Source organism: Pseudophryne corroboree, chromosome 9, assembly GCF_028390025.1.
Source record: "Pseudophryne corroboree isolate aPseCor3 chromosome 9, aPseCor3.hap2, whole genome shotgun sequence".
NCBI lineage: Eukaryota > Metazoa > Chordata > Amphibia > Anura > Myobatrachidae > Pseudophryne > Pseudophryne corroboree.
The window spans coordinates 341,813,688-341,826,191 of NC_086452.1; the positions used below are offsets into that span (position 1 = coordinate 341,813,688).

At 47.1% G+C, this 12,504-nt stretch overlaps 1 protein-coding gene across 3 annotated transcripts in view; it reads left to right on the forward strand.

Annotated features, from left to right (window-relative positions):
• Window positions 1-12,242, forward strand: part of LOC134958186 (inter-alpha-trypsin inhibitor heavy chain H3-like) — a 449,083-nt gene extending 436,841 nt beyond the window's left edge. For all 3 annotated transcript variants that reach the window (XM_063940615.1, XM_063940617.1, XM_063940616.1), the window contains exon 21: window positions 11,845-12,242. In XM_063940615.1, coding sequence (XP_063796685.1) covers window positions 11,845-11,983 — 139 coding nt within the window. In that variant the 3' untranslated portion in view covers window positions 11,984-12,242. The remainder of the gene's footprint in view (window positions 1-11,844) is intronic.
• Window positions 12,243-12,504: the final 262 nt, after the last annotated feature.

Consider the following 12,504-nt stretch of genomic DNA (forward strand, 5'->3'; position numbering starts at 1 on the left):
TACAGAGGAACAGCACACAAAGAAGAAGGGTGTGTGGTCTCACTAGGATGTGGCGTGGCCACACAATAGTATCCCCATTTCAAATTACTCCACACAGTAGCATAATGTTATTCGCATTACACCGCATGCAGTAGCGCCGCTTATATGCATAGTGCCCCCAGTAGGAGTGCCACTGACACGCATAGTGCCCCCAGTAGTAACACTGCTTATACACAGTCCCCCCAGTAGTTGTGTTGCTTATACACAGTGCCCCCAGTAGTTGTGCTGCTTATACACAGTGCCCCCAGTAGTTGTGCTGCTTATACACAGTGCCCCCAGTAGTTGTGCTGCTTATACACAGTGCCCCCAGTAGTTGTGCTGCTTATACACAGTGCCCCCAGTAGTTGTGCTGCTTATATACAGTGCCCCCAGTAGTTGTGCTGCTTATATACAGTGCCCCCAGTAGTTGTGCTGCTTATATACAGTGCCCCCAGTAGTTGTGCTGCTTATACACAGTGCTCCCAGTAGTTGTGCTGCTTATACACAGTGCCCCCAGTAGTTGTGCTGCTTATACACAGTGCCCCCAGTAGTTGTGCTGCTTATACACAGTGCCCCCAGTAGTTGTGCTGCTTATACACAGTGCCCCCAGTAGTTGTGCTGCTTATACACAGTGCCCCCAGTAGTTGTGCCAGTGGCGGAACTAGCGAGCGGTGGGCCCCCAAAATGGTTTGGGCCCCCTCATCCCGTCCAAGGCCACCCCCTCACCCCTGGAGAGGATCTGGTGAGGTAGACCTGCTCAGGGCCAGGGAAATGGATACCTAGCAACAGTGCTGTAACTAGACATCTTAGCGCTATGTGCAAGAAGCTGCATCGGAGCCCCCCCCCCCCTCTATGCAAAACAGGGGCAGTGCACACCATAGGCATGCGCAAAAAATTTAGGGGCATTGCTTCATGGGGAAGGGGTGTGGCCACAAAATAATTCCAATTCATATAACGGTGCACAGTAGTCTCCATTATTCAAATTACGCCGCACAGTAGCACCACTACACCAGGTAGAGCCCCTTTTACACATTACGGCGGACAGATTACCCTTTTTACACATTACGGCAGACAGAGTCCCCTTTTTACTCATTACGGCAGACAGCTTCCCCTTTTTACACATTACAGCAGACAGCGTCCCGTTTTTACACATTACGGCAGACAGTCCCCCTTTTTACACATTACGGCAGACCGCGTCCCCTGTTTACACATTACGGCAGACAGCGTCCCCCTTTTTTACACATTACGGCAGACAGCATCCCCTGTTTACACATTACGGCAGACAGTGTCCAATGTTTACACATTACGGCAGACAGTGTCCCCCTTTTTACACATTACGGCAGACAGCGTCCCCTGTTTACACATTACGGCAGACAGCATCCCCTTTTTACACATTACGACAGACAGTGTCCCCTGTTTACACATTACGGCAGACAACGTCCCCAGTTTACACATTACGGCAGACAGCGTCCCCTGTTTACACATTACGGCAGACAGCGTCCCCCTTTTTACACATTATGGCAGACAGCGTCCCCTTTTTTACACATTACAGCAGAGTCCCCTTTTTTACACATTACGGCAGACAGTCCCCCTTTTTACACATTACGGCAGACAGCGTCCCCTTTTTTACACATTACGGCAGACAGCGCCCCCCTTTTCACACATTACGGCAGACAGAGTCTCCTTTTTTACACATTACGGCAGACCGCGTCCCCTGTTTACACATTACGGCAGACAGCGTCCCCCTTTTTTACACATTACGGCAGACCGCGTCCCCCTTTTTTACACATTACGGCAGACAGCATCCCCTGTTTACACATTACGGCAGACAGTGTCCCCCTTTTTACACATTACGGCAGACAGCGTCCCCTGTTTACACATTACGGCAGACAGTGTCCCCCTTTTTACACATTACGGCAGACAGCGTCCCCTATTTACACATTACGGCAGACAGCGTCACCTTTTTACACATTACGGCAGATAGCGTCCCCTGTTTACACATTACGGCAGACAACGTCCCCCTTTTTATACATTATGGCAGACAGCGTCCCCTTTTTTACACATTACAGCAGAGTCCACTTTTTTACACATTACGGCAGACAGTCCCCCTTTTTACACATTACGGCAGACAGCATCCCCTTTTTTACACATTACGGCAGACAGCGCCCCCCTTTTCACACATTACGGCAGACAGAGTCTCCTTTTTTACACATTACGTCAGACCGCGTCCCCTGTTTACACATTACGGCAGACAGCGTCCCCCTTTTTTACACATTACGGCAGACAGCATCCCCTGTTTACACATTACGGCAGACAGTGTCCCCTGTTTACACATTATGGCAGACAGTGTCCCCCTTTTTACACATTACGGCCGACAGCGTCCCCTGTTTACACATTACGGCAGACAGCGTCCCCTTTTTACACATTACGGCAGACAGCGTCCCCTGTTTACACATTACGGCAGACAACGTCCCCTGTTTACACATTACGGCAGACAGCGTCCCCTTTTTACACATTATGGCAGATAGCTTCCCCATTTTACACATTACAGCAGACAGCGTCCTGTTTTTACACATTACGGCAGACAGTCCCCCTTTTTACACATTACGGCAGACCGCGTCCCCTTTTTTACACATTACAGCAGACAGCGTCCCCTTTTTACACATTATGGCAGACAGCGTCCCCTGTAGTTGTGCTGCTTATACACAGTGCCCCCAGAAGTAGCTCCCCTTAGACATACAGTATAGTGCCCCTAGTAATACTTATACATAATCCCCTCAATAGTAGTGCCACTTACACACATAATCCCCCCCCACACACACAAACACACACACACACACACACACACACACACACACTTTCTCTCACTCACTCTCTCTTTCCCTCCACTTACCTAAATCTGGCTGGCCGGATCAGGAGCAGCTTCCTCTCCCTCTTCAACACAGCAGCTTGGTCCATGTAGCTCCGCCCCTCGAACCCATGTAACCCCACCCCTCCATCCGTATTAGCCCGCCTCTGCATCCTGGCGCCTACCTGCACTGCATCCCTTTGCTGAGCGGGCAGCGCCATGCCTGACGGCAGGCAATTGTCCCCATTTTACACATTAGGCAGGCAAGTGTCCCCATTTTACACAATACAGCAGGCAAGTGTCCCCATTTTATACATTAGGCAGGCAAGAGTCCCCATTTTACACATTATGGCAGGCAAGAGTCCCCATTTTATACATTAGGCAGGCAAGTGTCCCCATTTTACACATTACGGCAGGTGGCAAAGGAGGAGGAGGGGGGGAGAGAGAGAGAAACTTACGTGTGAAGAGTTTCTCCCCGCTCTTCGGCCCGCCTCTCCCTCGTCGTCATCGCGCCTGCCCTTCCTGTAGCTTGGCTCCCCCTCCTCCCTCTTCCCGAGTACCTAGCTCGGGCTGCGGAGTTTCACGGAATTAAGCAATTGCGTCATGACGTCACGATGCAACCGCGTCATTCCGTGAAACTCCGCCCCCCGAGCTGGGTACTCGGTAAGAAAGAGGAGGGGGGTAGCAAAATGCAGCAGAAGTGCCACGGCGTGCGCCCTGTGCGGTTGCACGGCTCACCCGCCGCAAGAAACGGCACTGGTGCCAGTGACACTGTGTGTTAAAGTTTGGTCAGTATCATTCTGTGCAGTACAGTTTTAGGTGCGAGTGCTGCTGCCTGAGGGCGCAGCCACAGTCACTCAGCCAGCACCATCTGAATTAAGTGCGCCCGCCACTGCCCGCACCGCGCTGCCCACACTCCACCTCCTGCCCCCTGCTGGCCACACCCCATCAGCCACACTCCGCTTCCCGCTGCTGCCCCTTGGCGCAGTGTGTATAAGAGGCTAGTACCTAGTACAGTGTGTACAAGAGGCTCTACCTGGTGCAATGTGTATAAGGGGTTAACTGTCGCAATGTGTATAAGAGGCTCTACCTGGTGCAGTGTGTGTAAGGGGCTCTAAATGGCGCAAGGAGTGTAAGCAGCTCAAACATGGCATAATGTGAGGGACACTACTGTGCAGTGTAATGTGTTGGTACTATTATGGGGCCACGCCCCTTTCCACATGCACCTTTATTTTTTAAACGCGTCTTTGGCGCGCACTATCCCTGTTTTGAATAAGGGGGGGCAAAGGGAACGATCACCCTGGGCGCCACAAGGTCTAGAACCGGCCCTGACTAGCACTGTGAGAATAATATCTGGTGTTGCCTTAAGGTTAGTGTCCCCAAGCCCTGTGACTGTAACATGCCTGGTCTGTGCAGTGAAGTGCTTTCTCTCTCTCATCCTAGTTCTGTCTACCCTTCTTTCCCTGCCCTCCCCATATCCATACCATTGGTCTCTCTCTTTCCCCCTCCCCCATTTTGTTTTCCCCTCCTTTCCCTTGTCTCTTTCTCTCTCCCTCTTGCTCCCCCCCCAAAAAAAAAACACACACTCTTTTTTCTTTCCCTCATTTCTCTCTCTTTCTGCAGTCTTTTATTTATCTCTCCTTATTTTCTGTGATGTTTTCTCTCTATGGGGTATATTTACTAAGAATCTCATTTCTCCCGATTTCAGCCGAGATCAATCTCGGCTGACATCGGCCATTTGAGAATGCAACTTTTTGAGAAAACACACGGTAATTTACTAAACTACCGTGTTTTTTCAATTTGCACTCCCCGATGTCGCTGTAATTCGTATTGTCCGGTAGTGTTTTATGGGAGAAAATAGTAAAAACACTGCCGGACATAACACAATGAAGCCCAGCCGGATCAGTGAGATCCGTGCAGGGCTTCATTGTGCACAGTATTTAAATAGTTAAAAGTAAAAAAAAAAAATTTGCGTGGGGTCCCCCTCCTAAGCATAACCAGCCTCGGGCTCTTTGGGCCGGCCCTGGTTGTTTAAATACCGGGGGGAAATTGCACAGGGGTTCCCCAGTATTTCTACAACCAGCACCAGGCTCTTGGGCCGGTCCTGGTTCCAAAAATACAGGGGACAAAAGACGTAGGTGTCCTCCGTACTTCTTAAACCAGCACTGAGCTCCACTAGCCAGGGAGATAATGCCATAGTTGGGGGACACATTTATGTAGGTCCCTGCGACCGTGGTATTACCCCCCCCCCCCAACTAGTCACCCATGGCCGGGGTTGCCTTGGGGAGTGGGGACCCCTTAAATCAAGGGGTCCCCCCTCCAGGCACCAAAGGGCCAGAGGTGAGGCCCGAGGCTGTCCCACAATCACTGGGCGGAAGATGGGGGGCTGATAGCCAATAATTGTGTAAAAATAGAATATTGTCTTTTGCTGTCGAACTACAAGTCTCAGCATGCGGGTAATTAACGAGTATGCTGGTGCCTGTAGTTCCACAACAATACCCAAATAAAAACACAACACACACACACACACACACACCGTGAAAGCACAAGTTTATTTTCACATACATGCACACTTACACACTCACATAATTACCTAGATTCCAATTGTCAAGTAGAGTCCATTGGTGTACCTGTGAAAAAAAAAAAAAATACTCACCTATACTCCAGTGAAGATCAGTCCTCTTCTTTCCATGTAGGCATCCACAGGGTTAAAAAAAAAACCGAAAAACCCGATCCACGCCACTAAAGGGTTCCATATTTACACATGGAACCCCTTTCCCTGAATGCTGGGAGCCCCGTGACTGCTGTCACTAGAGGACCCGGCAACCAATCAGGGAGCACCACGTCATAGCGCTCTCCCGATTGGCTGTGTGCTCCTGGCCTGTCAATCAGACAGAGCGCACCAGCTATAATTGAGGATCACTGTCCTCCATTATAGCCAATGGTGGGAAAATTGCGGTCTGCGGCAAACCGCAAGGTTAATTGAGGTCACTCTTGTCGATGAAGCGGCGGCAGAATGTCGGTGAAGCGGTGCCGGTGTCCTGAGTAGTGTCGAGACTCCGACAGCCAGGATGCTGAACACATCCTACTATGAGATATATAGGGCATTCAACTGAATGCCCAATATATCGCGAGCCCATTGGCAGGTGTGTACTCCCGATATGTCTGTGAATGACGTCGTTCACAATCTAAAGACACACTGATCGATATTACTGCGTCTATAGACACTCAAAGTTGATGTCTCAGTCCTGACGCATTCATACACACTGATGTACACGGGGAGCAGTATTTGCATAAAGTTGCAGATGTGCAGCCGCCAAAAGATGCAGAATCAGAATCGGTTTATTGCCAATTATATCAGTACATAATACACAAGGAATTTGTTTCCGATAACCACAGCTCTCAGACAAAATACAACAAGCTCTCAGACAAAATACAACACATAAAATAACATAGAGAAGAGAAGCATGATGAATACTTGAGTACATGTTATGTGTATGAACATGAAATGGACTAGGCGATTGTCAAATTAACCAAGATAGTTGCTTGGGGAAAGAAACTGTTCATTTGTCTAGCAGTTCTCACCAGCCGCAAGCTGTACCGTCTGCCAGACAGCAGCCGTCGGATCAGGATGTGAGCAGGGTGGGAGTGGTCGTCAATGATCCTTTCCACCCGCTTCGTGACCCTTGCCCGATAGATATCCTCAATTGCCGGGAGGTTTGTCCCTATGATTTTCTATGCTACCCTTACGATTCGCTGTAGTTGAGGCCGAGCCAAACCACACTATTATCAAGGTGAAGAGAACAGATTGAATAATTGCTGAGTAAAAGAGGATCAGAAGTTCCTGCAGCATTTTGAACTTCCTAAGTTGGCGTAAGAAGTACAACCTCTGCTGGGCTTTTCCCACAATGCCATCAATGTTAGACTTCCACCTCAGATATTTGGCAATCGTGGAGCCTAGAAATCTGAAGGATTCTACCACCATTACCGCATTGTCCACAGTTGTTAGTGGGGAGAGTGTAGGGGGGTGCTTCCTAAAACCAACAATCATCTCAACCGTTTTTGATTAATTTAGCTGTAGATTGTTTGTGCCGCACCAGGTGACTAGCTTCTCAACCTCCTTCCTGTAAGCAGACCCCTCCCCATCCGTAATGAGACCAATTAACGTCGTGTCGTCCACAAATTTCTGGAGGTTCATGGATGTGTCTTCAGAAGAGCAGTCGGTGTAAAGAGAGAAGAGGAAGGTGGAAGAACACAACCCTGGGGTGCACCCGTACTAGTTGTCCTAACCCCAGAGATGAATTTCCCCATCCTGAATCGCTGCTCCTTATCCATTAAGAAGTTCACCACCCAGGAGCATAGCATTTCAGGGACACCTAAGCCGTGCATTTTCAATTTATGCAGACCAGGAATGATAGTATTGAATGCAGAGCTGAAGTTCACAAACAGGACCCTCGCATAGCCTCCTGGCGAATCCAAGTGCTGCAAGATGAAGTGCAGACCCAGATTCACCGTGTCCTCTGCCGATCTATTAGCCCTGTAGGCGAACTACAGGGGGTATAGGATGGAACCTACCGTGAACTTTAAATGAGTCAGTACTAGACGCTCTTACATCACCACCGATGTTAGTGCTACTCGCCTGTAGTTGTACAGGTTACCGGAAGAGGAAGGTTTCTTCGGCACTGGAATGATAAGCGAGCGCTTGAAGCAAGCTGGGACCACACCAGTTCCAAGCAACTTGTTGAAGATGGCCGTGAAGACTGGTGCCAGCTGTTTGGCACATGTTTTTAGGACGGATGGAGATACGCCGTCTGGCCCTAGTGCTTTCCTTGGCTTCAGTCTCCTGAATAGCTTAGTTACCTCCACAAACTCCGCATGAAGAGTAGGCAAGGTGCACTGGGAGAGAAAGAGAATTGCCGCTGTAGCAGCCAGCACTTCAGCAGAATGAGGTGAGGTATCGCTTGCGTCATAGGGCTTCTCAAACCTGCAGTAGAAATTATTCAGGTACTCTGTCAGCTTTTGGCTAGAGCCAGCGCAGGGGGTGGAGCTCTTGTAGTTGATGGCAGCCTTCAGGCCCTTCCACACCGACTGAGGATAATTCGCATAGAAATTGGACACAAGTTTGTCAGCATAGCGTTTTTTCGCTGCCCTGATCTCCCTAGATAGGGTATTCCTAGCCTGTCTATACCTGATTTTGTCCACACTCCTGTGTGCCTCCTCCTTGGCAAGGCGTAGCTGCCTTAGGTTAGCAGAAAACCAAGGCTTGTTGTTTGCATAGATGCGGACAGATCTTGACGGCACACATAAGTCCTCACAGAAATTAACATATGACGTGACAGTGTCGGCAAGATCATTCAGGGTCATTTGCAGCAATCTCAAAAACTTTTCAGTCAGTGCATTCAAAGCATGCCTGCAGTTTCAGTTCGGCTTCACTAGACCACCTCCTCACAGACTTGACCACTGGCTTTGCGGATCTCGCTCGTTGCTTATAGGTGGGGAGCAAGTGGACCAGGCAGTGATCAGAAAGCCCAAGAGCTGCCTGGGAGACAGAGTGATAGGCGTCCTTTATGTTCATGTAGCAATGGTTCAAGATATTGCCACCTCGCGTGGTACATTTAACATGCTGGAGGTATTTTGGCAGCTCCTTAGTCAAGTTAGCCTTGTTGAAGTCTCCCAGAATGATGAGCAAAGAGTCAGGGTATTTGTGCTCCGTATCGTTTATGCAGAAAGAAAGATGCACACACGGAATCAGAATGTCTTCTGAATTTACCTATTTCAGAACATTTTGCATCATATATCATCTTTAAAGTTTTTCAGTCTATTAACACTTTCAATAAAGGTAAAGGCTTTGTAGCAGTGCTGGTTACTGGCTAGCCAACAGCAAGTGCTTGTTAGTCAGATGTAGTTGAATGATAAATGTGGTGTTCCTGAGAGGATAAGGGCTTATTGACTTTTTTTGACTCTGTGACAAAAATAATAGATCAAGGGGGAGCTGTAGATGTAGCATATCTAGACTTTAGTAAAGCATTTGACACTGTCCCACATCGCAGACTGCTAAATAAACTTGAAAGAGTGGGGGTGGATTATAAAACAGTTAAATGGATAAGAACCTGGTTGCAGGATAGGAAACAGACAGTTGTAGTTAATGGAATGCAATCTATGGAGGGAAATGTTACCAGTGGAGTACCCCAGGGATCTGTACTTGGTCCAGTTCTCTTTAATATCTTTGTTGGTGACATTGCAGATGGTATTGAAGGGAATGTATGCCTTTTTGCAGATGATACAAAAATATGCAACAGGGTAGACACACCGGGAGGGGTAAAACAAATGATTGATGACCTAGGTAGGCTTGAGAAATGGTCAAGAACGTGGCAACTACAGTTTACTGCTAAAAAATGCAAAATCATGCACTTGGGTCTCAAAAACCCAAAGGCTAAATATAGTATCAAGGGTACTATAATGGAAACTACTGAGGAGGAAAGGGATTTAGGAGTCACTATTTCAAGTGACTTGAAGGCAGGAAAGCAATGCAACAAAGCAATGAGAAAGGCAAGTCAGATGCTTGGTTGCATAGGGAGAGGAATCAGTAGTAGGAAAAAAGAAGTGATAATGCCACTGTATAGGTCATTGGTGCGGCCCCATCTGGAATACTGTGTCCAGTTCTGGAGACCATATCTCCAGAAGGATATAAATACATTAGAGAGTGTACAAAGAAGGGCAACTAAAATGGTGCATGGCCTACATCACAAAACGTACCCGGAAAGGCTAAAAGATCTTAACATGTATAGTTTGGAGGAGAGAAGGGAAAGGGGGGACATGATAGAAACTTTCAAATATATCAAGGGTCTTAACAAAGTTCAGGAGGATAACATTCTTGAAAGGAAGAGAAATATTAGAACTCGAGGACATACACTGAAGCTGGAGGGGGGGGGGGTTCAGGGGAAATTTAAGGAAAAATTACTTCACAGAAAGGGTAGTGGATAAGTGGAATAGTCTCCCATCAGAGGTGGTAGAGGCTAAGACTGTAGAGCAATTTAAACATGCTTGGGATAGGCATGTGAAAATCCTTACAAAGAATTAAGGTTCAAAAAGGGTTGAGATTACCTAAAGGATAAAAAAAAAAGGGGCAGACTAGATGGGCCAAGTGGTTCTTATCTGTCGTCAAATTCTATGTTTCTATGTTTCATAACTGTTGTTGGTGCAGTGAGACAGTGGTCTGTGCAATAATGTGAACTAGGGCACTACTGTGGTTTATAATATGATTAGGATGCTACTATGGGGCATAACATTAACTAGTGCATTATCTGCTGTGGAGAGAGGTATCTCTCTAGAAGCATTGGGCAGGGATACCATGAAAATGTTGCTTTTGGTGCCCACAAAGTTCTGGCTACAGGGCACAGTTCTGGCTACTAATCTGGGACAGAGGTTTCGATAGGAACCCATCCTGGCAATGTGTAAAGTGATTGCATCAGTGGTCACTTTACTTTGAGCTGCATAACCCTGGGTGGTCATCTGCACAGGCACAGTTATCAAACAGTGCATGCACAAATGGCAATAGCTGGGGTAAAATCTTCAATATGTAGCATATAGCTACAATGGCTATTGCCATCTTGAGATGGCGTTATCTAATGGGACCAAACTCAAAAATGCAAAGTCTACGGGAGCTGATGTCTCAGTCTAAATGGGGGAACCTCTATCATACATCCAGGCCCGGCAACAGGGTAGGGGGGGATGTTTCTGGACAAAGGGGACAGCTATATTGGGCCCGAGGTTCAGAGGTAGGGTAACTCCAAACCCCCCCCCCCCCCCCCCCCCCCCCCCCGGGCTGTCTCGTGCAGTCACATTGCTGCTGCTGCCTGCCAATCTCTCACATGCTGTACTGGTGCTGAAACATCATCCGTTGCCTCACGATCATCAGTGAGTAGTCACAATATTCCCCTGAAGTGACACTCAGACTCTACAGCTCACTACTTCACCACTGCTGCCTGAGGATTCACAGCAGTGGTGGCTCCTGCTCAAGCACTGCTTGGCCACGGCCCCTGTGCCATCCCGGGCAGCGCTACTCTCTTCTCCAGCAGGGTATCTCAGGAGGCCCCTGAGGTCGCACTGCAGTCGCATGCCGAACCACTTCCCATTGATTGCATGTGCTGCCAGGCCTCACTGAGAGCAGCCTTGTGATACTGTTCAGCAGGGTTTCTCCCTCCAGCCACCATGGGAGAGTCGTATACCATAAACCCCAACAAATTCCATGCAGTCACAACTGGTGGGGCTGCACCATTTCCCGTGTGTGTGTGTGCGTGTGTGTGTGTTTGTGTGTGTATATGTGTGTTGAGAAAGATTGATGGAGGGATCCAGCGATATCAATGTACCAGGCCCCCAAATTTTTGTTGCCGGCCCTGCATATATCCTAGGGATGCTTACATTTTGCAGGAATCCAATAACTTAACATTTTCTGGGGATTTCCTGCATTTATTTACAAAAATCTACCCCCAAATTATGCCATGAACATGGACTGAAGTTTTGGGGCCTGGATTTGATGTTCAGCCATACACACATTATAATCAATGCTTGAAACCTTTTAACATTATACCCTATTGCAAACCCAAACAGTTATTGCCCTTGTGCTCTCATGAACACCACATTTATCATTCATCTCCATCTGACTAACAAGCACGTTTTGTTGGCTAGCCAGTAACCAGCACTGCTACAAAGCCTTGACCTTTATTGAAAATGTTGATAGACTGAAAATTTTTAAAGATTTTATAGTGTGCAAAATGTCCTCATAGGCACCTTTAGGTTTTAGGAAAACTCTGAAGACATTCTATACAGGACTTATTTCCCATCTACCATATAGAGCAGGGGTGGGTAATATAAGCGGCCGGACAACTTATTACCGACCCCTGAACTAGAGCATTTTTGTTGTTAATTATTTTGTCAAACATTACCTTTATTAATATTTGTTATAATTGTCATTTTAGAGGTGTACAAAGTGACTACAGAAAAGACCCCAGGAATGGCAGTAAGGTTCCATGCTGGTTTATCCATTCCAATGGAGAAGGGCTAATTGATGGAAGTCAAAAAGACTATATTGTGCCTGATATCTTCAGCATTGCTTAGGAGAAACAACATATCAGAATTAATTGAGGTGATTCAGAATAATTATTTTCTCATAGAGGTGCGTCAAGCATAATAAATGTGTAAACGTACGCACAAGTATACTATAAAATTGTATCATCAGTGTTACTAATACATGTTAGTTGTAACATTTACACAATATTATAATGTAATGACGTGTCATGTGTACAGGAGAATATTGCCTGCATTTGTTTACAAAGCTGCATTTTCAGTTATATGCAATAAATATAATGAAATAAAACATGTCCATCTGTTGTGTAAAAATCACATGGGACTCTTTCTGCAGTAGTCAAAATGGAATGTCGATTAAATATGTAGAATAGATTGAGTGCGACTTAGCTGTGATACTAATGATTTCAGTACTATTAGTGGGATGGGTCTAGAATGGTGCTCAGTTATGAAAATACATCATTATTGTAATCAGTTACAAGGGACCATCGCTTACCTCTCCTATTCCACATCTCCAAATGACAGGCAACAATCCACAGATTACCTCTAAATAA